The sequence below is a fragment of the Pinus tabuliformis genome, chromosome 1_2 (genome assembly GCF_031772625.1).
Source record: "Pinus tabuliformis cultivar Carrire ecotype Pingquan chromosome 1_2, CPIR1, whole genome shotgun sequence".
Classification (NCBI taxonomy): Eukaryota; Viridiplantae; Streptophyta; class Pinopsida; order Pinales; family Pinaceae; genus Pinus; species Pinus tabuliformis.
Window position 1 is genome coordinate 143,706,267 of NC_142298.1, and position 27,561 is coordinate 143,733,827.

General features: G+C 39.7%; 1 protein-coding gene across 2 annotated transcripts in view; it reads left to right on the forward strand.

Moving 5' to 3' along the window:
* Positions 1-27,561, forward strand: part of HCF244 (NAD(P)-binding Rossmann-fold superfamily protein) — a 468,107-nt gene that overhangs the window by 192,652 nt on the left and 247,894 nt on the right. The window contains exon 4 of one of the 2 annotated variants that reach the window (XM_089394835.1): positions 22,104-22,298. The exons of the other annotated variant lie outside the window; for it this stretch is intronic. Coding sequence (XP_089250961.1) covers positions 22,104-22,298 — 195 coding nt within the window. The remainder of the gene's footprint in view (positions 1-22,103; positions 22,299-27,561) is intronic. 2 annotated transcript variants of the gene reach the window in all.

Here is a 27,561-nt window from a genome sequence, read left to right on the forward strand (position 1 = left end):
CCCTATGGTCATATGTTGCTCCAAGAAGTACCTCGCACCCCCCCCGGAGCTCCAAGAGCTCCATACATCATACAGGACCCTCATCAGAGGGTTTCTGAACGACACCAAGTCATTCTCGGAAAGTAAAAAATTTGACCTTTCCTAGGGGCTTTGTCAGAATGTCGGCGACCTGTTCATCTGTACCGATATGTTGGAGCCTTATAGCTCCCCGCTGCACCATATCTCAAATATAGTGGTACCTGATATCAATATGCTTGGAGCGATCATGAAATACGGGATTCTCTGATAAACGAATCCCACTTTGGTTATCACAAAGGATCACAGTGGTATCCAATGTAAATCCAAACAGCTCACTGAAGAGCTTTCATAACCAGACTGCCTCACAGGTGGCCATGCTAGCAGCAATATACTCTGCCTTGGCGGTGCTCAAAGCCACCGACTTCTACTTCCTGCTCATCCAGGATATCAAAGCAGATCCCAAGGAGAAACAACACCCGGAAGTGCTCTTACGATCCACCACACTGCCTGCCTAATTAGCATCAGTGTATCCAAGTAGTCTCACATCTCCGGTAGTGTATCTTAACCCATAAGTAATTGTGCCACGAAGATATCTCAATAGATTCTTGGCACCAATCCAATGTATGTGGTGAGGTTCAACCATATGTTGACTCAACGTGTTGACTGCGAAGCATATATCTAGACGGGAGTTCACTAAGAACATTAATGCTCCGATGAGTTGACGATACTCAGTGGCATTTCATAAAATAGGTCCAGCAGCGCTACCGCTTAACTTCTTAAAGTCAAGCTCCATTGGGGTAGTTACAGGCTTGCAGTCCACCATACTGAATCTTTCCAATATCTTCACCACATATTTTCCTTGAGATAGGAAAATTTCCCTTGGCTTTTGCTAGACTTCAAGTCCTAGGAAATAGTGCATCAGTCCTAGGTCCTTCATTTCAAATTCAGAAGCCAACTCCCTCTTACATTTGTGAATGAGAGGGTCTGCACCTGTTAGAAAGAGGTCATCCACATACAACACCAGTATGAGAGGTTTGTCATCTTCAACCTTAAAGTAAAGGTTAGGATCGGCTTCATTCTTAGTGAATCCCAACTTCATCAAGTAGCTATCGATCCTCTCATACCATGCTCGGGGTGCTTGCTTCAGCCCATAGAGAGCCTTCTTCAACCTGCATACATGAGATTTTCGATCATACATCTCAAATCCTTCGGGTTGCTCCATGTAGACCTCTTCTTTGATCGAACCATGCAAGAACGCGGTCTTGACATCCATTTGATGTAGGTTCCATCCTTGTGAAGCTGCAAGGGCTATGATTGAGCGGATGGTGGTATATCTGGCAACAGGTGCAAATATCTCGTCATAGTCTATACCTTCCTTCTGGGAGAAACCATGAGCGACAAAACGAGCCTTATACTTTTCCGTACTTCCATCTGCTGCATGCTTTATCTTGTAAAGCCATTTAGAAGTGACAACTGTCTTGTCCTGGGGTCTGGGAACTACTTCCCAGACATCATTCTTTATAATAGACTCATATTCTTCGGTCATAGCATCCTTCCATACTTGATGCTTGACGACATCTGAGAATGATGAAGGCTCATTTTGAATGATCGTGCTCATGACGGTCAGGTATCCCCGATACCTGTTAGGTTTCTTACTTTCACGGAAGGTTCCTCGGGGTGCAGTGTGTCCTTCAACATCATCGAGTAGCCCCCTAAGCCAAGAGGGCCTCTTCCTAGAAGAGGAAGGCTCAGGTGGACCAATATGATTCATGGGTTCATCCACATCGGGCATTGTTACATCATCTTTTTCTTTTGGTTTCTTGGTGTTAGCTTCTTGAGAGCTCCTTAAAGTAGGAAGATTGTTCACCTTGCTAAGAGCCATATCTTCGTCAAAGGTGACATCATGACTAATCACGACTTCCCTTTGACCGGCTACATAGATTCTATAGCCCTTAGTATTTTCACCATAACCCACGAAGATTCCTTTCTTTCCAGATGCACCTAATTTATTCCTTTTCTCTTTTGGCACATGAAAATATACAGGGCTTCCAAAAATTCTAAAATGAGATACGTCATGTTTCTTACCGGTGAACATTTCTTCAGGAGTCTTGGAACCCAATGCTTGATGAGGGCATCGGTTTTGTACATATACGGTGGTGCTTGCAGCTTCGGCCCGTAAAAACTTCGGAAGTCTTTGATCATGGAGCTTGGCACGGACAGCTTCCACAATCGTATGGTTCTTCCTTTCCACCACACCATTCTGTTCTGGAGTATATGGTGTAGTAGTGTCCCTCTTAATGCCAGCCTCTTTACAAAAGTCATGAAACTCGTTAGATTCATATTCAGTTCCATTATTAGTCCTTAAGATCTTGATCTTTTTTTTTTCGGTTTGATTCTTGATCAAGGCTTGAGATGTGTCACAAGACATGACACCTAGCGGACTTCCTCCGACCTGATATAATGAATCAACACGAAACCCAAGAGTGAAGGCATCTTTAACATTGTTTTTCCATACACGTACCTTGCCATCGCTGAAGGTCACCTTGTAGCCTTTGTCTTCCATTACCGAGATGGACACCAAGTTCTTTTTGAGGTCAGGTACATATAATACATTCTGTAAGTGGATTGTATTACCTTGATTCAATTTAAGAGAGACATTGCCTACACCTTTCACGGGATATTTCATATTATTTCCAAGGACAATTTCCAGGTTAGTTTTTTTCTCTATCAGATCATGGAGAACTTCTTTGTAACCACTGAAGTGCCTTGAGGCACCACTATTAATAAGCCAAATTCCCAGTGAGTCCGAAGGAGTAGAGGTAGATAATATTCATCCTGCTTATTGTCAATAATGTTAGATTCATACTTGGAATTTCTAGCCTTATTGAATGATTGTCCTCTTCCTTGATTTCCAGCACTCCTTTTACCTCTGCTATTAGATTTGCCATTCCTTTGATTGCCATGAGAGGGATTTTGATCATCGTCCCAGTGTGAGTCCCTTCTATTAGGGCATTCTCTTGCATAATGACTTGCTTTATCGCAAATGTAACGTCGTCCTTTTCTTCCACCCTTAGGTCCAGCCTTTCTTTTTGATTTAGTCCCGGAATTATTTCTTTTCTTAGCATGAGAAGAAAAGGCAGCAGGAGGACCTTTAGGCATGGGCATTTCTTGCTCTTCTATCCTTGTTTCTTCTTGAATGCATCTTGCCATTAATTCCTCGAAACCAGGAATTATATTATTGTTGAGAAGAGTAGTCCTGAACACGTACTCGGATGGTAATCCTCCAAGAGTCGTGAGTGCCATTTCCCTATCAGTAATAATCTCCCCAATAGATAGGAGATTGTTCCTGATCTCAGTGATTCTTAAGAAGTATGCTTGCATACTCTCATCTTTTCCCTTCTTAATTTCCTTCAGCTTATTTCTAAGAAACAAGACTTGATTTGCATCATTAACTTTAAATAAACTCACCAGTCTATCGTAGATTTCCTTGGAGGTGTTCAGGTTGGAGATGTAGGCCACCAAGCGCTTGTCGATAGAGTCCCAGATGATCTTCTTTGTTTTGACTTCGTTGGTTTTCCATTTGTTCCTGGCAGCAACGGGTGCATTTGATGGAGGCTCAACAATATTGCCTCTCACATGGTCCAACACTCCTTGATCTTCTAAGGTTAGATTGAGAGACATCTTCCATCCGTGATAGTCAGACTTCTCACGGAGCTTGTCTTCGGCAGGGAAGAGTGTTGAGGACCCCATAGTTCTTTTAGGATAGCCTTGCCAATCTTCTCTTCGGTGATTGCTCTTGCTCTTGCTCGGGCTTTGTCTTCACCTCAGCTTTGATACCATGTTAAATTATGGTATGTTCTATGCTTAGAGCAGTTTACTTCTTTTTCTTATTATTATCCACAGATTAGCAATCACATGTACATTAAGTAAAGTGCAGATAGAACATTAAACGATCGACAGAAAAACAAGCCAAGACAAGAGACACAAGATGTGGCGGCTAGCCAGGGACAAACCCCAATATGGGGAAACCCTTTGATCAAATCTTCTTTTATCTTCAATAATTCAACAGAGAGAAATAGTACATAAATCTGATTTACATCAGCAGCAACAAACCCTAGATCAGCCCTCAACTAGGGCAGACAATATCTTGCAAACTGACCGTCGGATCAGCTTGATTCCTTCACCAAAAAATGCAGCCTTTTGAGGAGAGTCAGTTCCACCTACAGTGCAGTTCTGAGAGAGACTCTGATGGTCAACGCCTGTCAAACTTCCGATCTGCAGTTGCAGTCCTAAATTTGCATCCTTCCTTCCACACGTGTGAGAGAAGAGTCTCTTTCTGCGCAGTAGGAGAAGAGCCTCTTTTCTGCGCAGGAGAGAGAGAGAGATGTGATGAGATAAGTGTGTCCAAATGAGGAAAAGACCTCCTGTATTTATATACAAATGTTGATGATTGAATAGATGCGACTGTTGGGCTTTTGAGCCTACATGAGTTGCTGGTCAGCTTGATAATTATTCCATAATCAAAATAAATTCATATCTCCATAAATACTTATCGGAATCGGATGATCTTTAGATCAATCCTACACCTCTCGACGAGAGGAATCTAATATAAATATTATCAGCCATGAATAAGATGACGCATATGGAGTTTGGCCCTAGTTGCCAATTTTAACATCAACTCTACCACCTATTCTACAGTTGTTCTTTAACTATTCATGGTCAGGATATGGTTCAATTTTCACCAGAGTTAATGATATCCAAAGCAATATTTGCTAAGGAATTCAACTCGCTTCTGTTATTTATAATCTTTTCCCTATTTCATTCAAGTTATCCCTAAGATTTCCATTAGGCATATATTTATCCACTATTAGTCTTTGAACTTTTTGTCGATTGTATTTTGTACAATAGCCAATGAGTAACTCAACCTGGATAAAAGTTCAACTTCAACTAGGAATTAGTTGTTTGTATTAAGTCTATTTCAACAGACAAGTTCCTTAACATGAACATTTTTTCATTTTTACGTTGACCTTGATAAACACTGGTACTTCCTCCCATGCATCTCAATAAAACTCAACTCTTCTTTCTGGACTGCAATGCTGTTAAATTATTTCATGGTGAATGTCTGCTTGACTGGTTCATTTCTTATTTCGCTTTTCATTAACCTTTAAAAACCCTGTAACTTTCATATGCCCTGATAATGTAGATCCAATTAAGTTTATGAGCATGTTTAATTTCAACAAAACTGGAACAGTTGTCTCCAATTTTTTTTAACAACTGCCTCAGTCATAAGAGCCATCACACATCGCTGACTTTCCACACCCTTTATGTTATTTGCAAGTTTCTTCCACTTTGGAGCAAGTTTTCAGCCATATCTTCTGCAATAACTATTGTCATTCATCGATTAATCAATCTATATTTTGCAATAAAATAGATATCATAAAGAAAAGACGGGAATGTCATTGTTATGTTAATGAGAAGAGGAAGAAGCATAATGTACTGGAGAAAATAAGATGAGTAGACAATTGATCTCTTTTGTTGGGGGTTCCATTTTCCTTGATGAAATGACCTTGCTTTTTAAACTATTATTTGAACCCATTTTTCTTACATGTTGATTTTCTGTAAATGTCCTTCCTGTAACAATTTTTCCAAGGAATTTCCATAATTCTTTGGTTTCTCAACACCTCCATCACTTGGATCATTTTTCTGCAGATGTTACACTACCTTGGAAGTCAAATCCACACTTTTCTTCACTCTTGTATGTTTCTTCCTTAAAGTGCTCTATCTTTCTCGAGGAGTATTGGCTTGGACTTTTCCTTCAACCCATTTGGAACTACTTCTGATTTCACCGATGAAGCATCATTTTTTAATGAAATAAATACTTTATCATTTTCGTGTCGAAATTGAGGCAAATGAGCTCAATTTATATAATCTCTATTGTCTGTTGTCTTATCTTTGCCACATAATCTGGAATGAAACTCGAGCCCAGGACATGTTTTGCCACTGTCAAATGTTAATTTTTTTAATTTTTATTTTACAGCCGATGAAGAATCACTATAACATGTTTTTCCTGTCGAATTTCCCTAGCATAGAAGCTCTTTTGATTGCTAAAAATTTGCTTGATAGGTTATTGATTTTCCTTGTACACAGAAGAAAGATTGCAGGTATATCGATAATATAATCCCAGTTGTAGGTGATCTGAAAATAGGAAGAGACTTTTGAACTATCCTGGCTTACAAAAGAACTCGCAAAACCACTGATTACATATCATAATTTCTTTTTCAAATAGAAAATTTGATCTAGAATACTGTGCTCATCTTTTCCATAATTGTAATTTCGCTGAAATGTCGAGCTTGATTTCAATTCTTGGAAATTTGGAATTATGATGATGTTTTTCTCTCACATCTGAAACAAGCAACTGTTTCTCAAAAATTCTGCTATTTGTTCACTAAATATTCCCAAGTTTGGAATTGATCCTTTGACTACTATTCATTGCTTCCAGGTGCTCAAATGATGCTCGAACATTGTGATTAAATCTCTACAAATCTGGAAATGACTTTTATTGACTGCGATCTTTCTATCCAACTGTCATATAATATTTCTTCCTTTGACTTTGGTGTTTGCATCTCATGCAATTTTCTAGATTTTAATTGATCACCGCGAGAATGGTGAATACTGCCTATGAGGCTAGCACTGTTTTGATGCATGAAAGCTGAGTTTTCATCTTCTGCAATTTTTTTAATGGACGGCACAACCAATCCTAAGTCGAATTGCTAGTCCCTAGAGTAGGAAATTACCAAGCTTATTTTTATTGGACATTCCATTTTCTATGAGTTGATCTTTTTCGTTGCATTTGTTGGACGTTTTCTGAGTCCAACCGTTCACGAAATCTGAATTGTTCCCTTTTAAAGAACCCATGAAATCTTCCAAACTGCTCAGGATTTTCCAGAAATTCCCTTGTTGCCCCTAATTGATGCCATTCTGCACAAAACTCACGTCTTGGATTTTTTATTTTCATCTCCATTTGCCCTGGATCTGAGCCCGAAATTCACTGTCTGTGATTCACTATATTTCGACATCTAACACTTGGAAAAGAAGGGCGATCCTCATCCCAGGAAGGTAGTAACCCATCAATAAATACGTTATTAACCTGTGTATAACGCCTTCATCAGGCTTGACAAATGTCTATGCAAATGACATATTTGCAGTTTTATCAGTACTCAAGACAACGTCTCGCTTCTGCAACTATTTGTATGCATTCCTGTCATCTGAACTGGCTGAGAATTCTTGAAAGGAAAAGAAACGATTCATTGCCTCATCTTGGATTACCATAAAAAACAAGCCGAAAACATTATTCAACTCCATGCATGTCCCTGGCTACCAATTTCTGAAATGGGTTTTTCCATTGTGATTGCAGCAGATCTGAGTGTTTAAATGATGTCGATGGCACATTTAAGCATTGGCATTTTATGCCCAACCTTGAGCTGTCACTAAAACTAGAATTGAATTGCGGAGGGGGTGTTAGGCAATAAGCGATTTTTTGTTGGGGGATACCACAATTTATTTGAGCTTGCCACATAGGAAAATTGGTTTTGGAGAAACAACCATTGCGGAACCCCCCTTGCTTGTTAAACGTTGGATTAAGTGGGGGGTCTGCAATTAAACATTAACCATTAAATTTCAACTGTGATAATATTTTGACCCGTATCGCCTTTGAAATTCACCAATGTGCATTCTATTTAACTTGCCAGCAATGCTACTATTCTGTATATAAATTGGCACTTGGGCGCTGATTCGTCTTTGAGTTGGCTTGTAGTTTGGTTGCTTGGTGGACATGACTTCGATGTTTGATGGGGCTTGATAATTGTTAAACATAGAGATTGGGTGACAAGCCCAATATTTTTCTTTTTAATAATTTTAATTTTAGATAAAAATAATTAAAAAAAAATAATTATATATTTTTTTATAAAATTAAGTATTTAAAATATTAAAATTATTCAAAATTAACCGAGCAACCATGATTCCATGAAGATTTATATATGTCCAAAAGTTTTTCCACAAACAACTGGAAAATTTCAATTTTTTTTATAACTTTTAATGGTGTCAGAAAAAAGTTACAAGATCGACTCCAACTGGGCACTGTTCCCCCCTGTGCGATGCAGAGAACCTATAGACTTGTGCCTTGAATCTGTTGGGGATGGAGTCAATTCATCACCCTGTAACTGAAGCTGCAATCTATATACTTGTAACTTGCTGTGATCTGAAATATTTTTTGTTCATCATCAAACCATATAACAAACAACTGGCTATTGCAAGTAGAAATAAGCACAACAATGCCTAATTCTTTGTGCTAGTGGAGTAAGCAGTCAACACATTTTCTTCTTGCCATCTCCTGCAACTTATTGCACTTCAACCAAACCCAAATACATTCTGCAACTAAAATGCAAATTGAAATAACTGTTGATCTACTGCACACTGAAATTGATTTATTCTGAAAGTCACACACTACACGCTGAATTCTGAAAACTACTGCTGTTAAAAATTGAAAAATGCACACTGAATTTGAAAACCAAATTGAAACAACTCCCACACAGCCTTTACCTAACTGAGCTGAAAATTTTGCAGTGTTAGGTGTAGTCAAATTTCCAGTGTAACCACTTGAGAAGGGGATTAATTGGCAGATCACTTTGCATGCCGCTGATAACTTGAAAAATATGTACAATATAAGACACAAACTCCATAGGCAACTGATACTTACAACTGAATTCTAAAGACTGCATCCTTTGTTGATATCTGAAATTTATGGTCATCATCAAGAGGAAGAAAGATATGTTGCTAAATGCAACCATTAATGAAACTTGAGCTATCACATCAGTGGATGCAGCTGAAATTTCAAACTAGTGGAATCGGTAACCCAATGGAATCGTCATATTAACAAAGTGGAGCCGCTAGGTGAAGAAATTTCAACCAATATCAAATGCCTACTCCTTGTTCACCAGCAAGAAGTAGATCTAGTCTGGATCATTCTCCGGGGAAAGATTTCTTCGTTACTTTGCTTCCCAACAATGACTCCAGATGTTGTATCTGTTTCTTGAAGGCAGTTCTTGGCTGCGAAACTGTGCCGAGAAACCAACTCGACCAAACTTTAGGTTCAAGCTAACCCTCAAACTAGAGGGGCTCCCTCAAGTTTTACAAAGTTTTTTTTAACATTGTTCACTATCATTGGACAATAGCCTGTGAAGCACAATGGCTAGATCTATGATTTGTTGTAGGTGGTCGCTGATGAATATCCAATGTCTGCTCAGAAATAAAGCCTTCTCTTGCTGAAACTTGATCAAAGTGCCAACGTCCAGTTCCGACAAAATAACATAGCTTTAAGAGTTTGGTGGAGGAATAGAAGAGAAATCAAATAATTAAGTATTCATACTAAATACTTAATCAATCAAATATAGTAGATGCATGTAGAAGAATTCTACAACCAAACAAATATACATTCAAGAGATGACAGAAGACAACAATTAAATGATGCAGAGGAGCTAATTTAAACAGACTGTTCAATTAGCTAATCTCAGTGTAGATGATAACTTTGTAGCAGGTTGTCAGGGAGGTTGATATTCAAACCTAGCCTTGCCCTAACTCCTATGTTACCTTGAACATATGTAGAAACAAATTATGGAATAATAGGGAAATACATACATGAGAAACAATTTCTGCCATGAAACTAAAGCCAAAATACTTCAATTAAAATTCTTGTAATAAAAGTCTTTACAAAAATGGCAGGGTTTTGGCATAAAAATCCAACCCTTTTATAACGAAAATCGAATAATATATAGAGCAGTACATCAAGCTAACTATGTCTAGCTTTCTGGGATAAAAATCCAATGTTGCGAAAATCGTTATCGGGAGTAAATTGACGAGGGGAAAAAATCGGAAAAAATCATAATAATCGGGAAAAAATTGTAAAATACAAAAATATTCATTTTTCTCCAATCTTTTTAATATCTAAAGCATCTACAACATAAAATAAATACATTGACACATAAATATGATGAAAGAACTAATATATAAGATGTGTAATATCATTTCTAGTGCTACATCACACATAACAGTGAATCATGTCCTGAATAGTAAATCCCAACTCTTGAGTTCCAATTCAGCCTCAAAATATCAACAAAAAATATAATAAATTAATAATGTATCTCATATCATGAGTCATAATGTCATATACAATGAAATGAACCAAATAACTAATACTATTGATTTCCTCTACCCCTCTTGCGAGAAAATGCAATGGCTTTCCCTTTCCCTCTAGATGTAGATGTCGGTGGAGTTGGTAGTGGACTTACTGTGCTCTAGAAGCTGAAGAACTAGGAGCTATAGGAAGTAGACCACGTCTCTACTGGTGGCAGGGGTAGCTTGGGTAGGTGGTGTCACCTCCTCTTCATGTTGCTCCTCCTCCTCCTCCCCCTCTACGCCTTCCACTACCTCCTGCTCTAACCAATCATCGACAAACTCCATGAGAGGCCTCTTGGCCTCAACCCTCCATGCAGCAGTGGTGTCAATCCCATCCAATGAGATGACCTCCATATCAGGTATCCTCTCAAGTTGCTTCACCCACAATAGAAGATTGTAGTAGACGTAGACTATGTCATTAAGTTGCTGGGTCTCCAACCTATACAAAGATCATAAAATAATAATTATAAAAAAAATATTATTTAATGAATTCATAAAATTAATTGGAAATTTGGAATATTTTAAGTTTTAAGTTTAACCTGTTGCACTTCTTGTTGTGTATTTTTTCAAATACACTCCAGTTGTGCTCGCATCCTGAGGAGCTACATGTTTGGCTGAGGATTCGAATGGCAAGCTTTTGTAGATGGGGTACTCTGGCACCATAGCAAGTCCATGCATCTACAACAAAAATACAAATAAGATAAACATAAGAAAAAAATGAAATTTGAAAGTTGAAGCAAACTATGAAGTTATGAACTTGAAGAGACAATGAAATTTGAAAATACCTAGCATTGTAGTCTTCCTATCAATTACAACCATCTCAAAGCCAAATGTGCCACCTGCCATCCTGTATATCTCCATTTCTTTGGAGATTTCTGCATGTTCTGTTGGAGATTGCACTATCTTCTGAACATAGGTTAAGAATCCATCCATGATCTCAGCATCAAATAAGAATCCACATGGGTAAGAAAATGCGGGCTTCAAGTAGATCCCTGCAGCATGAATGGGACGATGGAGTGTGTTGTTTCATCGTTCATCAATCACTTCCCATAGGAGGAGTTGTTTCTGAAACCCCTCATCTCCCTTATCATCATAGTAGGCCCGAATGGATTCTTTGGCCCTGCCCATGGCCTCACACAAATAGCCCATTGCGGGCTTCTCATCATCAACTAATCGAAGAACTTTTACCAAAGGTTTAGTAATGGTGCACACCTCTTGCACTCTCGTCTAGAAGTCTTCCTGGTGTGAAACTAATCTGCATATGACCTCTCCCTCTGGTTTGCGGCTCATTGTCAAAGCACGCCACTCCTCTGAAATAAACATTCTCTTCTCATCCCACATAGAATTCAAGAGGGATTGAAGAGATATGAAACTGGTGGTAAACTGTGTAATTGCAGGGCACACCAACTCCTTGTTGTTGGTGAATTTTCTCATCAAGCTAAGCATAGATGCATGATTATATATAAATTTTGTAATGCTTTTTGATGATCAGCAATATATTTGACAAAAGAAATTTTTCCTATGTCCTCCAACATCAAATCAATACAATATACAGCACAAGGTGTCCAAAATAAAGCAGGATGCGTCTCCATAAGCATCCTGCCAGCAACAACATAATTTTCAACATTGTCCATTATGACTTGGACAACATGTTCTACACCCACCTCCAAAATAAACACTTCCAACAAATCACATAATAATTTTGTATCTTTGATATGTGAAGATGCATCAACAGATTTCATAAACATTGTCCCCTTGGGACAACTAACCAAGAAGTTTATAAGGGTTCTCCCCTTTTGGTCGGTCCAACCATCTGATATCACAGTGCATCTTGTTCGTGCCCATGATGCCCTAAACTCCTCCAATCTTTTGGTACAGTCAACCTTTCCATCTTGAAGAATGCGGCCTCTAAAGTCATCATAAGAAGGGATTTTGTACCCTGGGCCAACAGTTGCAATAACATTAACAATAGGCTGGAAAAATGGATTATTCCTTGCAACGTTGAAAAGAATATCACTCCAGAGGAGAAACTTTCCCAACAACTTGTCAGCTTGTTCTTTCTCATTTTTTTAAGCATTGAAGTGATAGATGGTTGTGAACCAGGCGTGGTTCCAGGAACAAAAAATGATGAGGTAGCTACAGGGTTGGTTGTAGACATTGATGCTGAAGTAGAACCAATGCCACTTCCATATTCACCTCCTAACACCTTCTCTGCTAGTTGCTTCTTCAGATCTGCTTTGGCCACTCTCTCTTGCTCTAATTCTTCCAATGATCTCATGGCTCTTCGGATGATTTCCGCATTTGTATTGTTGCAAGGCCCTACATCATGTCCAGGGATTTGTGCAAGGTGATACTTCAATCTATAAACCCCCCCTGACATATGTTGTCACACAACTTGCAAGACAAGTTCAATCTATCAAACCCTCCATCAAGTTCACCAAATTCCCATAGAGGGTCCAATTTCCTTGGCATGTTTGTAACTTGGTTGAACTCTTGAGTTTTAATGTAAGATGAAGTTTGAACTTTGAAGTTGAACCTATGGCACAATAAGAATTGCAAGTTACAAAAATAAAAAAAAAATTACATACATGACACAACACATTGAATTTTTGACAAACAAACAAAAAAACCTCAACTCAATCCAAAATGAACTCTCTCCACTCTATGCAACAAAAATAAAAAAAAACACCATCAAATCCACTCAAAAATCATTGATAATCAATGGGTTATAGAAACCCAAGCAAAAACAAGAAAAAACCAAAACTAAATGGCCAAATTTGGTGCCCATACCTGGAAACCACGGTTGCCGAAGAAATTTGATCCAAAGACGAAGTTCTTTTGCTTGGGATACTAAAATCTCCAGGCTTCCTTTTCCTCTTCCCTAGTAGACGCCTTCCAGGGTTACTTTCCTCCTCAGCTCTCAAACAACGCCGTTGTCTGTTCAAAATTTAAAAAAAAAATTCATGTTTTCCCTTATAAAATGCGCTGTCCATCATCCTGGCTATAACTTCCCATCGAATCGCGATAATTTCGAAAAAAATCGCGCTTTTTTGAAGTTATCGCGATTTTTTCGACGAGTTTTTTGAAAAAAAAATTGCGTAGTAATCGGGCGAGTTTATCGGCGATTTGAAAAAGTTGCGATTTTTTTATGTTATCGCGATTTTCGCAATACTGTAAAAATCTGAACAATATACTAAAAATAAAAACAATCTCTGAAAAACTGCAAGAAATTTGGAGTTGTTTCATTGATTGCTGATTAACTGCCTTTATTCTAATTTCTTGGGACTAACTGCTCAAGTATTGCCTCAAAAGCTTCCTTTAAATATGAAACTGATTTACTGATGCTGGTCCTTTGCCTTGGAATCTGGAGTTGTTGAAGCTGCGTCCTCAAAATCTGTTATCTTCCCTTCAATACTGGTCAACTCTGCCACCTATTCTACAGCTGTTCTTTAACTATTCATGGTCAGAATGGTTCAATTTTCACCAGAGTTAATGATATCCAAAGCAATATTTGCCAAGGAATTCAACTCACGTCTTTGATTTATAATCTTTTTCCTATTCCATTCGAGTTATCCCTAAGTTACCATCAGGCATATATTTATCCACTAGTAGTCTTTCAATTTTCTGTCGATTGTATTTTGTACAATAGCCAATGAGTAGTTGAACCTGGATAAAAGCTCAACTTCAACTAGGAATTCGTTGTTTGTATTAAGTCTATTTCAACAGACAAGTTCCTTAACATGAACATTTTTTTCATTTTTAAGTTGACCTTGATAAACATTGTTACTTCCTCCCATGCATCTCAATAAAACTCAACTCTTCTTTCTGGACTGCAATGCTGTTAAATTATTTCATGGTGAATGTCTGCTTGACTGGTTCATTTCTTATTTCGCTTTTCATTAACCTTTAAAATCCCTGTTACTTTCATATGCCCTGATAATGTAGATCCAATTAAGTTTATGAGCATGTTTAATTTCAACAAAACTGGACCAGTTGTCTCCAATTTTTTTTTTTTAACAACTGCCTCAGTCATAAGAGCCATCACACATCGCTGACTTTCCACGCCCTTTAAGTTATTTGCAAGTTTCTTCCACTTTGGAGCAAGTTTTCAGCCATATCTTCTGCAATAACTATTGTCATTCATCGATTAATCAATCTATGTTTTGCAATAATATAGATATCATAAAGAAAAGACGGGAATGCCATTGTTATGTTAACGAGAAGAGGAAGAAGCATAATGTACTAGAGAAAATAAAACGAGTAGACAATTGATGTCTTTTGTTGGGGGTTCCATTTTCCTTGATGAAATGACCTTGCTTTTTCAACTATTATTCGAGCCCATTTTTATTATATGTTGATTTTCTGTAAATGTCCTTCCTGTAATAATTTTGCCAAGGAATTTGCATAATTCTTGGGTTTCTCAACTCCTCCATCACTTGGATCATTTTTCTGCAAATGCTAAACTACCTTGGAAGTCAACTCCACACTTTTCTTCACTCTTGTATGTCTTTTTCTTGGAGTGCTCTATCTTTCTCAAGGAGTATTGGCTTGGACTTTTCCTTCAACTCATTTGGAACTGCTTCTGATTTGACTGATGAAGCATCCTTTTTGAATGAAAGAGATACTTTATCATCTTCGTGTCGAAATTGAGGCAAATGAGCTCAATTTATATAATCTCTATTGTCTGTTGTCTGATCTTTGCCGCATAATCTGGAATGAAACTCGAGCCCAAGACATGTTTTTCCACTGTCAAATGTTAATTCTTTTTATTATTATTTTACGGCGGATGAAGAATGACTATAACATGTTTTTTCCTGTAGAATTCCCCTAGCATACAAGCTATTTTGATTGCTATAAATTCACTTGATAGGCTGTTGATTTTGCTTGTACACAGAAGAAAGATTGCAGGTATATTGATAATATAATCCCAATTGTAGGTGATTTAAAAATAGGAAGAGGCTTTTGAACTATCCAGGCTTACAAAAGAATTCACAAAACCACTGATTACATATCTTAATTTCTTTTTCAAATAGAAAATTTGATCTAGAATATCGTGCTCATCTTTTCCATAATTGTAATTTCGCTGAAACTTTGAGCTTGATTTCAATTCTTGGAAATTTGGAATTATGCTGAAGCTTTTCTCTCAATCTGAAACAAGAAACTGTTTCTCAAATATTCTACCATTTGTTCACTAATTATTCCCAAGTTTGGAATCGATTCTTTGACTACTATTCATTGCTGCCAGGTGCTCAAATGATGCTTGAACATTGTGATTAAATCTCTGCAAATCTGGAAATGACTTTCATTGAATGGGATATTTCTATCCAACTATCATATAATATTTTTGTCTTTGACTTTGGTGTTTGCAACTTTGCATCTCATGCTATTTTCAAGATTTTTGACTCTGCTTGTAGTTTGGTTGCTTGGTGGACTTGACTTCGATGTTTGATGGGGCTTGATAATTGTTAAACTTAGAGATTGGGTGACAAGTCCAATATCTTTCTTTTTAATAATTTTAATTTTAAATAAAAATAATTAAAAAAAATATAATTATATATTTTCTATAAAATTAAGTTTTTAAAATATTAAAATTATTCAAAATTAATTGAGCAAGCATGTTTCCATGAAGATTTATATATGTCCAAGAGTACAGGTCGCATGGGTTCTAGTAGTTAACAGTGCTACGCAGCGGCAACCAATGGGGAGTGGGACTTGTGAGCTCCCAGTATGGTTAGGGGATCGAGGGTTTTGGTTGGAGAGAGGATCACTCCACTTATCGATGGGCAGGGTTACGATGGAGGGTGATCCAACTTTTTCCCAGGCTGACACATGTGGAGTCACTGAGACCTTCGTCACATGGCGAGGCAGGTTGTGATCTGATAATCACCCTATGAGTGACCTCAGTTAAAGATTTATTGAATAAAGGTATTACAGACTCATATGCTGGTGTGTGTGTGTCTATGTTATTTAAGCAACGGATCGATCAGATTGCAAATACACAGACACTTGAAATGGAAAGACAGTTGAGAAATACAGTAAGCAAATACAAGAACACAAGAAATTAACAAGGAGTTCACCCTATCCTCCAGGGCTAGCATGCGATGAGCGGCGGTTTTCTCTCTCCTCCGCTTGCCACGCGTCGGGCGCTGAGTGGGATCGCTCCAATTTCACCAATTCCGCTTACCGCTCAAGGAGCCCCCGATCAATACCGCCGGTTTCGGAGCGGGTCCCACCTTTTAGCTTTAGCCTTTCCCCATGGTTCCCGACTCTTCCATGCGACCGACGCTCGGGGCTTCCCATTTCGAGGGTTTTCGCCAATCGCGCATCAAAAACCTCCTTTGTTTCCCGATCTGGGCCTCCCAGGGGCTAATTTCGCCTCCCACGTAGTCTCCATGGGCCTCAGTCAGCGCGCTTTGACCGAGGTCCTCGTCGTTCCACGCTGGCTGCCACTGCCACTGGTTTGAGGTGTTTTTGACCACTGTTTTGAATTCTTTGAAGTCTGTCCCGACCTGGTACAGCCATGGTTCTTTTGATTCTTCTTCATGGATCCAATTCGGATCAGGTTGCCACTCAGGATTGAGGCTAGTCGTGAAGTGGTGGACTCGAGCTTTGCAGAGTTGTCTTGGTAGGTTGGTCATAGCACTAATCGTGACGAACATAGTGGCCGAGCATTACTGGAGATGAGGATTCGATACGAGCATGTTGAGGAGTCGGACATGATGGGGGGACATGATGGCAGTAGGATAGGTTCCTTCTGTGACGGGCAGGGGATTCTGGCATAGCAGGGCTGAGCAGTCCAACTACCCATAGAGGTGAGTTGGTTTCTATAGGGGAAGGTCATCTAGATCTTCCACTTGGTTTTAGTGACTCATTGATTTTGTGGGGAACTTCACCAGTGTGGCAGGGTGATCAGCCGGAGGACATCAAGGGAAGCTCAGGTAGACGAGGGTTCAATCCCACCAGGATTGGATTACATCTTCAGGAGTCCACCCTTGAAGTGCACGAGAGTGACTATTCGATAGAGCAAGTTCATGAGGAGATGATCAAGATCATATACTACCATGATGCTTTACCTAGTGGAGGCATGAAGAGGGTGTCGGGAGCCAATGATGAGTTGGACAACGAGTGGAGCCGGGGATGCTTCATGCCGATCAGGATGGCTTGGGATCCTGGCAAGACAGGGAAAAGATCAGAGATGAATCAATGGTAGATTTGGGACCCTGGTATTGTGTGCAGGGACTGTTGGGGTCCACTGATTGAGAGGTGCTTGTTCAGGCATTGCTTGAGGACAAATTTTTTTGGCGGGGAGGATTGTAATGTCCCCAATTAAATTAATTTTGCTAAAATGAATTTCTATTTTTGCAATTGGGTGTTGGGAAATATTTTGTCAAGTAAACCTAGGAAAAGTGGGTGGAGGGAGTCCCACTTAATTTTTGGAGAGATGGAGGCCACCAACATTAGAGAAAAGGAAAGATTAAATTGGTAGTGGGATGTGGGGGCCACCCAAAAAGGGGAATTCGAACCCCTTAGGAAAATCGAATTGCTAAGGGAAGGAGGTCGAAATATTGGATGGAGAGACGCACATGAGGAGGCAAGAAGAAATTATAAATAGAAGGAGCATAGAAGCTATTGGGGCCTTTTGTTCGCTCATTTATTTTCTTTTTTGCTCAAGCTATTTAGCTGGGTCACTAGTGCTGCTTAGCACAGAGTTCTCCTAGGGGAGAATTCACCCTTCTTTCGGTGGACTTCGAGTGCCACCCTAGGAAGGCAAGCTATTTCTATTTTGGTGAGAGGGTTGTGGAGTATTGCAGCCTATTTCAGTAGATTTCTTCAACCAACTTGTACTCCAGGGAGGACGCAGTAGAGAAATCGTACCACTCATTTAAGCTAGCTTCCAAGGGTATTTTTCTGGGAGAAAATCAGTGGAGTTGCTTGAGGGAGAGCTCAGCCTTTGTGGAATGTTTTGGAGCTAGAGCTGACTGCTATTGAGGGGAACGAATTTATCTTCCTAGGGCCTACGCAGGGGGTCACTGGACAACGTGTTTGTGGAGCTGGTTCCAACTATCTTGTGCCGGGATTTGATGTAAAACCTATCCCCCACATTCAGGAAAATGACCTATACCATTCCTATTGTAGATTGAGGAGAAATAAAGAGAGTTTGCAGCAGATAGAGACACTGGGGACAGTCTTTATTGAGGAGGGCGTAGTACCAATTTAGGGTAATTCCGGGGGGTCGGAATTACCCCAAAACATTTCTAGATTTTGTCAGTCAGGGGTCAAGAAGTTGGCTCCTAATTTTGCATAATTTTTGGGGAAGTTTTGGTGCTCCAAACAGATGAATTATTTGGCAACCAGTGGAGAGGAGTGTGTTGAACTTTTGGGTTCCGGATGGTCGGTAGAATTTGCCAAAACCCTTTCTGGGTTTTTTTGGGTTTTTGACAAGGATCTTAGAAATAATTTGGCAAATTCTCTGGGCAGATTTGAGGGGTCAAACAGGGGTCCCAACTCAGGCAACAATGTATTCTTCAAGGGCCAGCTCAGTCATTTGTTGGGGAGCTTCCTGCATCATTTAGGCAGTTGATATTCATCCACTTGGGGCTTGTATCTTGCTCTAAGCAAGCCCAGGTGCACTCACTCCAATCTATTTTGTACTCCTTTAGCTATATAATAAAATTGACCGATTTTGGCGTGTTTCTAGCTCATTTCTGGTTCTCTAATCTCTGTACATTTTTATTGTGTTGAATTGTTGCAGTTGCTTGATTATCCCTGTTAATTGTCCATTAGGAACATTACAAGAATGGCAATAAAATGGGACGCCACTAAATCATGAGCAAACAACTTGGCACCATGTTGACCTAGTTGAGGCTTTGGCTCCTCTTCCCCTCCTCCTTCTCCCTCTCTTCCTGGGCGGCATCATAGATACACAAGAGGGTTATTCCACTTCAAAGCCACTGACTCAACTCAGCTTTGGCAAGACCCAGGAACCACCAGATAACATTGTCACAAAAACACCAACCATAAGAATTGACTTCCAACGCAGACTCACCAAGCAAGGAGATGGACAAATCCATATCAAATAAAGACTTGACCCCTATTACCATTGAGTACACCAAGTAAAACCCTAGGACCCAGACACTATAGCACTGAAAACCCCGAGGAGTGATAACCAGACCCCACCCACAATGCAAGGCAATCTTTGCAACCAGAGGCACCCAAACCACTCTTAGACTCAAAACCCCAATTTCGACTTTTCCGGGAGGACATAGACTTAGCATCCAAGGCTCAACTATGATTACAAAGCCTCCAAATACCCTAGCCCTTAGAGTACAAAACAAATTCAACAACTACGACACTATCCCCCAAATTCTTATTTTCTCATAAGAACTACGCAAGCCAAACTGATTTGCACAAGACAAGACCATAAGAAAAACACAAGGCTTACCGCTTCCAATTTCTAACAAGAAATTCCCACAGAGAGCCACCTTCTCCTCACCTGGACATGGCCAAGCCAAGAAAACCTCACTAGATGACCAAATTATTGATGCTTGAGACTCCAAGTCTCCCTTTTGAAATAATAATTCACCCCCAACAAGGCCTACCAAAATGCTATGCCACCACCCCAAGGACTCCGCCTCTTTTCCAGAGATTCACCACCGACGCTTGCTACATAGTTACTAAAACAAATCGGCGAGGGATTCCCAGCTCCCCCATCCTGGCTTTCAGAAATGCCTTCTGTGAAAATTTCTAAATCTAACACATCAGAAACCCCTACTGCAATATCTGGTTTATTATCTCCTACTTGTTATTTACATTAACAAGTTATTTAATAATATAAACATCGAAATAAACACAATTTAAGCCTTCACAAATATATAGATCAACAACTGAAATAAACTGAGACAACACAAGGGACACTGTTATTTTTGGAAAATCGTCCCCGAAAAACCCAATGCGGGAAAACCGGTGCAACATGTAGAGGGTTTTATTATTAAGCAGATTTCTCAATACAACTAGGGTGCCAAAAATGGCTCACCCTTCAGAGAATATCCTTGGCAGTAGTACCTCTCTCTGGAGACAGATATTCCGGCAAATCAGCAATCGGATGATCAACCCCACAGTGACTCTGACTGTTCCTTGTGCTGGACAATGAAAGTTGCTCCAAGCACTGCTCTGGAACTGTGTCACCCTCTCCCGGCTCAGGATCTGCTGATCAGCTCCCAGTCTGCCCCACAGAATCTCCCAGCGCTGCCTCTGAAGCCCTCTGCGTCCTCTGTGTCAGCCTCTACGGCTTCTGCATCAACCTCTTGGCCCTTTGCGTCCTCTACGCTGGCCTCCTCAGCCTCTGCGTCAACCCTTGCTGCCTCTGCGTCAGCCCTCCAAGGCTCTGCGCTGCCTCTTCGGCACTCTGCTGCCTCTCTGATATGTATTCCTCGGCCTCCTGCTGAGCTGCCCCTCACTGCAACTGATCACTTGTTCGATTTCCTCAGCAAACCACGCCCCAGAAAATCGAACTGACTGATCTCTCAAGTTTCTTGGTGTATCTCCAACTGACCCTCAAGCCTCCTCTTATACTTTTCCTGTTGACGATTCAACGATCGAGATTAAGTCCCTAATCAACGACTAAGATTAGATCTGGCTTGATCCTCATTATTTAGAACTTTCTCACCCATATTATATTAATACACATTAATATTTTAATTTTCCTAAGTTTAGACTTAGGAACCCCATTAAAAATATTAATTATTTTAATATCTCTTCATCCAGGTGGAATTTCTCCAAACAATTTATGAGTTTTGGAGATCTCATGTGCCTTAGCCTCTCCACCAAATTTCATGGCTAGAGCACATCCGATGCTACCAAAAATCAACACCTTCCACCTTCATCCCCATCAATTCATAATCCCTTGCCAATTGGAGGACTGCGTGCTCCCGCATGCGAGACGCCAAGTGCGTACACCCTTCATCAATGCACAGTTGATACAATGAGGGTGGTGGGCACGAAGTCCCAGACCCCTCAACACCCTTCATAACACCCCCATCAGGGAATTAATGCTGCCTTTTAATTATAATGTAATCCAGCAATTAAATCAGCTGATCCCCTTTTTCTCTGACTATAGCCTAAGGGAATCGAGATAGGCTACTAAGTTAATCCCTTCTGCTATTATGGTTTGGAAAGAGACATTACATCCTGTTATGGAGGGTATAGGCATTTCTGATTTTCTGATTTTCAGTTAGATATTACCTAAGCACACAGCCCTTCTGTGTTCAAACCTCAGAAACAATTAGAAAGCTCACTGATCATAGCTAACCTGTTTATCTCCAAAATATAATCTTCCACCTAAGCATGAAGCCCTTTGTGTTCAGAATCAACCAAAAGACTTACCGATCATTGTTAACCTGTCCATATTCAAAACATGATTTTCCACCTGGATTGAATTAACTTCCAGCTTTAAGATCTCTTTCCACTTTTTCTAACCCTAAATGCAAGCCAGGCTTTTCTTACTTGTACTGTGTGTTCCTTTTTAAAAGGATCTGAAACAGATTGTTTTTGACGGGTTCTGGAATTCAAGGAAATCTGGAAAGAAGCACATGCATCCCCCACGGGGTAGATTACCACCGTAGAGGTTTTGGAGATAAGCAGATAGCAAAAACTCACTCTGTTCTATGTTGCTTTCTCCTGCATACTCCATGTGCACATGGATAGACAATTTTGTTAGGAAGAAAAATGTACCGTTGCTACTGCTTTTCATATTTGCAGTGAAGAACGCCGAATGTGATTCTGTTGATTATGAAATGGACTGCATTTATGTTGAAGAAGAGCTTTTTGGATCTCTAAACTGGTTTTTACTTGTGCAGGTAGATTGGGAAGGAAAGGTTGCCTTAATTCAATGTGCAAAGGCAATGGGAATACAAAAGTTTGTCTTCTATTCAATACATAATTGTGATAAGCATCCAGAGGTACCACTAATGGAGATCAAACGGTGTACTGAAAAATATCTTCAGGAATCAGGCTTAAATTATACTATTATCCGGTTATGTGGTTTTATGCAGGTACTGCAACTATGTCGACTATGAAAACGGTTAATAGATCTACATATTACCATCTATCCTCTTCATATTTACTCAAAGATTATAATTTTGTTATCTGTGGCTTTGTATCAGTTTCGAATCTCTGGGTTAAAGACAGGAAGGAGCACAAATATATGGAAAAATATTCATGAAAAACTAAAAGTTAAGATAGACAAAAAAAATGAGAATAAAGAAAATTGTATGTAGAAAATAGGGAATGATTGCTTTATCCTTGTCTAGTTGTATAAAGCACCTTAGTACTTGCTAATGGAAACGATGATCACATTTGATGTGCTTTCCTGTAGGACATTTGGCAGATGAAGGACTACCAAGAAAATATAATGATTAGAGTACAGACTTTTGTTTGACATAAATTATATTAATCAAAGTACTATGCCTGAAAAACATCCTAAAACAATAGGATGAGAAGCCAGATTTGTTGTAGAAAGTAAAATGTCATTTAACTGCAAAAGATTTTTCTCCAAACATGAAATATAAGGCTTAGATGAGAGTTAAAGCAAGAAGTATTAGTTGCATCAGAATTGAACATGAAGATATCAAATAGGACTTGGCCCAGTCAAAGCTAATTTCAATCAATCCTGAATTTGTAATGCTAAAGAATGATAAGAGGTCACAACAGGAGAAGTTAGGGAAACTCACTAATAAAGAAGCATTGATCCGTAGATAAACAATGATCGATTCTATTGAGCTAGAGGAGTTTTTAGATGTAAAAATCCAAATCTCAGACAAAGAAACCAAGACAAATCCAATCGACAACAAAAATAAGAAAGATGCTTACATTGAAATCTTATCAACCAATAAATTACTACAAGTATCAGGTACCAGAAACAAGACACAAGATTCAAGGATGCCTTATCGTCATCCTAATTATAGAAGTCGTATTATTCAACAAACTAACCAAAGATGAAGCCAATATGAGACGCTAAGTGAAGATCCTATTGTATTGAAGAGAAGCTCAGTTATGAAGTCTAATTGTTTCCCAAACCACAGAATTCATCGCCACACAAATCTGGTGACAATTGAATTAGGGTGGTTCGCTCCTTTCATAATAAGATGGTTCTGGTCAATGCTTTGGAACTGATATCGTCTCATATTCTAAATTGTCACAATGTCAAGAACAAAGATTCATGGGAAGGCATTACAAGCTAGAACAAAGACCTAATCTTGTCCATAAAGGCTTTGAGGATAAAGCATCATGAACGGATAGACAAATATATATATATATATATATATATATCTATATATATATTGAGAAAACCAATGTGCTAGAAGATAATGATTGATTTCTCTTTAACTTGATAATTACTTGTGAATATTTGTTGGCTTCTTATTACTTATATATATATTTTTTCTCTAGTTAAGACTAACCTAAGTACCCACGGGGGATTTGAACCAGTGACCTATCGCAAGAAGTGCCTTAACAACGCACCCATTCACCGTCAATCCAAAACCCCGTGGGCTTATTATTACTTATATTACAGTCTCTTCATTAGGGAATTACCAAATGTATAAAACATGAAGATCACAAAAGGCAAAGGACACAAGAAGTTAGGTTCCAAGCCAAGGCAAAACCCCACAATAGGGAAATCCCAAACAATCCTTCTTATAGAATCAGATCCAGAGGAAGTTTTTAGTCAGGAATCAAAAAGAGGCCAAGATTTTCTCCAGGAAGCAGCACAGGAATAGTGCAGTTGCTTCAGAAGAGTAGTTCGAGCCAACTGAAGAGGAAGACATTTTCAGTTCCAGAGGCCGGGAATATTTTCGAGTGGGTCGAAGAAACATTTTCCCAAACAACAGCAGGCAGGACTACTAGATTGGCAGTCGATTTAGGCAGTGCATGTGGCAGGTAGCTATAGTGTGACACAGGGCCTGCGCAGACCACTTGGATAACTAGCTTTTTCAGAGGTCAGATAGTGCCAAGATTGCTCGAAGTGAGGGTAAAATCCCTCATAAAATTTTTGCAAGTATTTCTTTTGGATAGATTCGCCAGTTTGGCGATATTTATTGTACTCAGAATTTTCTCACGGCTGCTCAATAATAAAAACCCTTAGTTGCTGCACTGATTTTTCTACATTGGGTTTTTCCAGGGACTTTTGTCCAAAAATAACGGTGTTATATTTTTGTGTGTGTGCCAGTGTTTTCTCAGTTTCCAGTTTATCTTACGCATTACTTTTTATTAGTGAAGAGTGCATTGTGATTAATTCGTTGTTGCTGTAGCAATAAATTGATAAATTAATTTATAGTTAGAAGAATTAATTCCAGTCGCTGCAATAAAAATTTCAATAGTGAAATTTTCACATGGTATCAGAGATTATTTGATCAATCGGGGAAGCTCAAAGTGGAAGAAGAAAATTTACTGTTCAGAGGGAGTAGTAGGATGACATTTTTGGGGGTTGCGTAGTGCCTAGCTAGGCAGTACAAATTGCTCTGCAGTTCGATTTTTCAGTGTAGGGTTGTAGAAAAATTCGGCTTGCTAGAGTGGGTGATTCCAGCAGGCAGAGGGAGCAGCAGATCAATAATTTTCGCTGGGAAGATTCCTTGTTTGGGCGCAAAAGGGTTTTGCAACAGTTTCTAGAGCAAAATCAACACCAGGTGGAAGAGAAAGTGCATACATAGAGGGAATTTCTTTCAGAGGGTTTCTAGTTTAGAAATCCAATTTTTTCTAGATGTAGTAGGTAGTTTTCTCACTCTAGAAGGGGGTGCGAATATCAGAGCTAACATCCAAGCAGGAGAAAGGGGAAATTTCAGCTTCAGTTCAAGTTTTTGTAGATATAGCCATAGTTGGGCTTAGAGATTAGGAGAGGTTGGAGGGAGATTCCAACTATGTCATCTGGAAGGCCAGGATGTCCTTCTTGTTAGATGAACAGGACTTGAAGACCTTTAGAGAAATCGTGGTGGCAGTACCCACTGATGCAGTTTAGCTGAAAGAGTACAGGAAAGAGACGGCCAAGGCGAAGTGGATGACCTTGGATGGAGTCTAGGACCATATAGTCTTGCATATATCTAGTAAGAACACTGCCAAAGAGATGTGGGATGCCCTCGCAGGGTTGTTTCAAAATCCTTCCGAGCAACGGAAAATGTTCCTAAAGGAAAAGCTGAGAAACATCAGGATGCAGAAGGGTGAATGCATAGATCCCTTCCTTAGCAGAATTTAGGAAATTCAGGATTAGCTTGTAGTCCTTGGGGAAGCGCCTCAACCTACAGAGCTTGTGGGTTTGGCCCTAAACAATGTCTCAGAGGAATGGGAGGTCTTCGTCCAAGGCATTTTGGGACGAGACATATTACCAGGGTGGGACAGGGTATGGTCAAACTTACAGCATGAGGAGATGATGCGAGCTCTAGTAAAGAGCTCCATCAATGGAAACAACATCAAGGGTTCGAAAGGTGAGGAGGAAGAGAATGTGGCCCTTGCATCAAAGGGTCCCAGTGAGGGACAGGTGGAGAAGAAGAAGAAGGACCTATCTAAGGTGAAGTGCTCCAGGTGTGGCGAGTTTGGCCACTACAATATTCAGTGTCCTCAAAGGAAGAAGGACAAGTAGAAGCAGGACCAGGCCGCAACATCTACAGAGAAAGACAAATTGTCCTCCAGGTTGGAGGAAGTCTTCGCTATGTTTGCAGCTATACCTCCAAGAGTGAGGTGCGGCGATATGGAGTTATACTCCAGAGTTGCGCAGAGGTTGGGTAGGGTCCATGAGGTGTCTTCCTCATGGATCATTACCTTGCTACGAGGGCCCACAATATTTTGTAGTAGGATGGATCAATGTCATTTGATGTAGTTAGATTCCAGAGTGGCAGTTGTAGACTAGTTGCAGTCAAGTGCTGAAGAGCACAGAGCAGTGTTTGACAACAGAGTAGGAGGCTCAGCAGCAGCGTATATTCTTTAGTGGATAGTGCAGAGGCTAGTAGTAGTCCGATGCTCAGGAGACAGTTGCAGCACAGAAACACAATTGATTCAGTATTTCGGATGCTTCTCAATTGTAGTAGTTGCAGTAGCAGAAGCAACAGTTGATAAGGAGTTGTAGTGTAGATGTAGAGTTGGTAACAACATAACAGTGTCAATAGAAGCACATATGCAACATCAGAGTTGCGCAGTGGTTGGTGGGCAATGGCAGGGAGTCACAATGGCCAGACATCAGTAGTGTGCAAAGAGGGTGATTTAGAGATAGGATGTTGGAGTAGTTTTGCACTAAAACACCTTCCTCATTAAGAGGGAGTACTAGTGTTTGTAGCATCGGATGGTTTTTTAGTCTCGACAATTGTCAGAGAGGCTAAGAAACACTAGGATTCCATAATCCAAAAACGGTTTCAGGAAAATCCACCTAGAGATGTCTTAATTAAGTTATTGAATCAGTAATCAAATTTTCCCTAAGCGTATCTTAGGGAAAACAATTAATTAACAAAAATTAATTGAGGAAGGTGAGATTTCTCTAGAAACTCACACGGATCGGCTAAGAAATAATCTCAACAATTGATTAAGTTTTAATCTTGGTTGTTGGAGTCCCATAGTGAGATTATAAGAAGTTGATGGGTAGATGGAGGAATACACTTGAGATCGATTTCCTTGGGCAGTTCGACTTTCCTGAGAGCAGCAACCAAAAGAGTTTGAACCAGATAAGGGAAGCAGAGATGGAGAAGGACAAAGATAGTGAGTCCGAGGGAGTTTTCTAGTCCCGGAGAGTCAGAAAGAGGAGGCCGAGATTTTCTCCAGGAAGCAGCGCAAGGACTGCGCAGTTGCTTCAAAAGAGCAGTTTGATCTAGCTAAAGAGGAAGATGTTTTTAGTTCCAGAGGCTGGGAAGATTTTCCAGAGGGCCGGAGAAGCATTTTCCCAGTCAACAACAGGTAGGACGACTAGATTGGTAGTCGATTTAGGCAGTGTGTGTGGCAGGAAGCGCTAGGGTGACGTAGGGCCTACACAGACCACTTGGATGGCTAGAATTTTTAGAGGTTAGACAATGTCGTGATTGCTCGGAGTGAGGGTAAAATCCCTCAGAAAATTTTTGCTAGTATTTCTCTTGGATAGATTCACCAATTTGGTGATATTTATTTGTACTCAAAATTTTCTCACTGTTGCTTGATAATAAAAACCCTTAGCTGGTGCACCAGTTTTCCTACATTGGGTTTTTTCCGGGACTTTTGTCCAAAAATAATGGTGTTTATATTTTTGGTGTGTGCCAATATTTTTCTTAGGTTTCTTGTTTATCTCCTCAATATTTTTTATTTGTG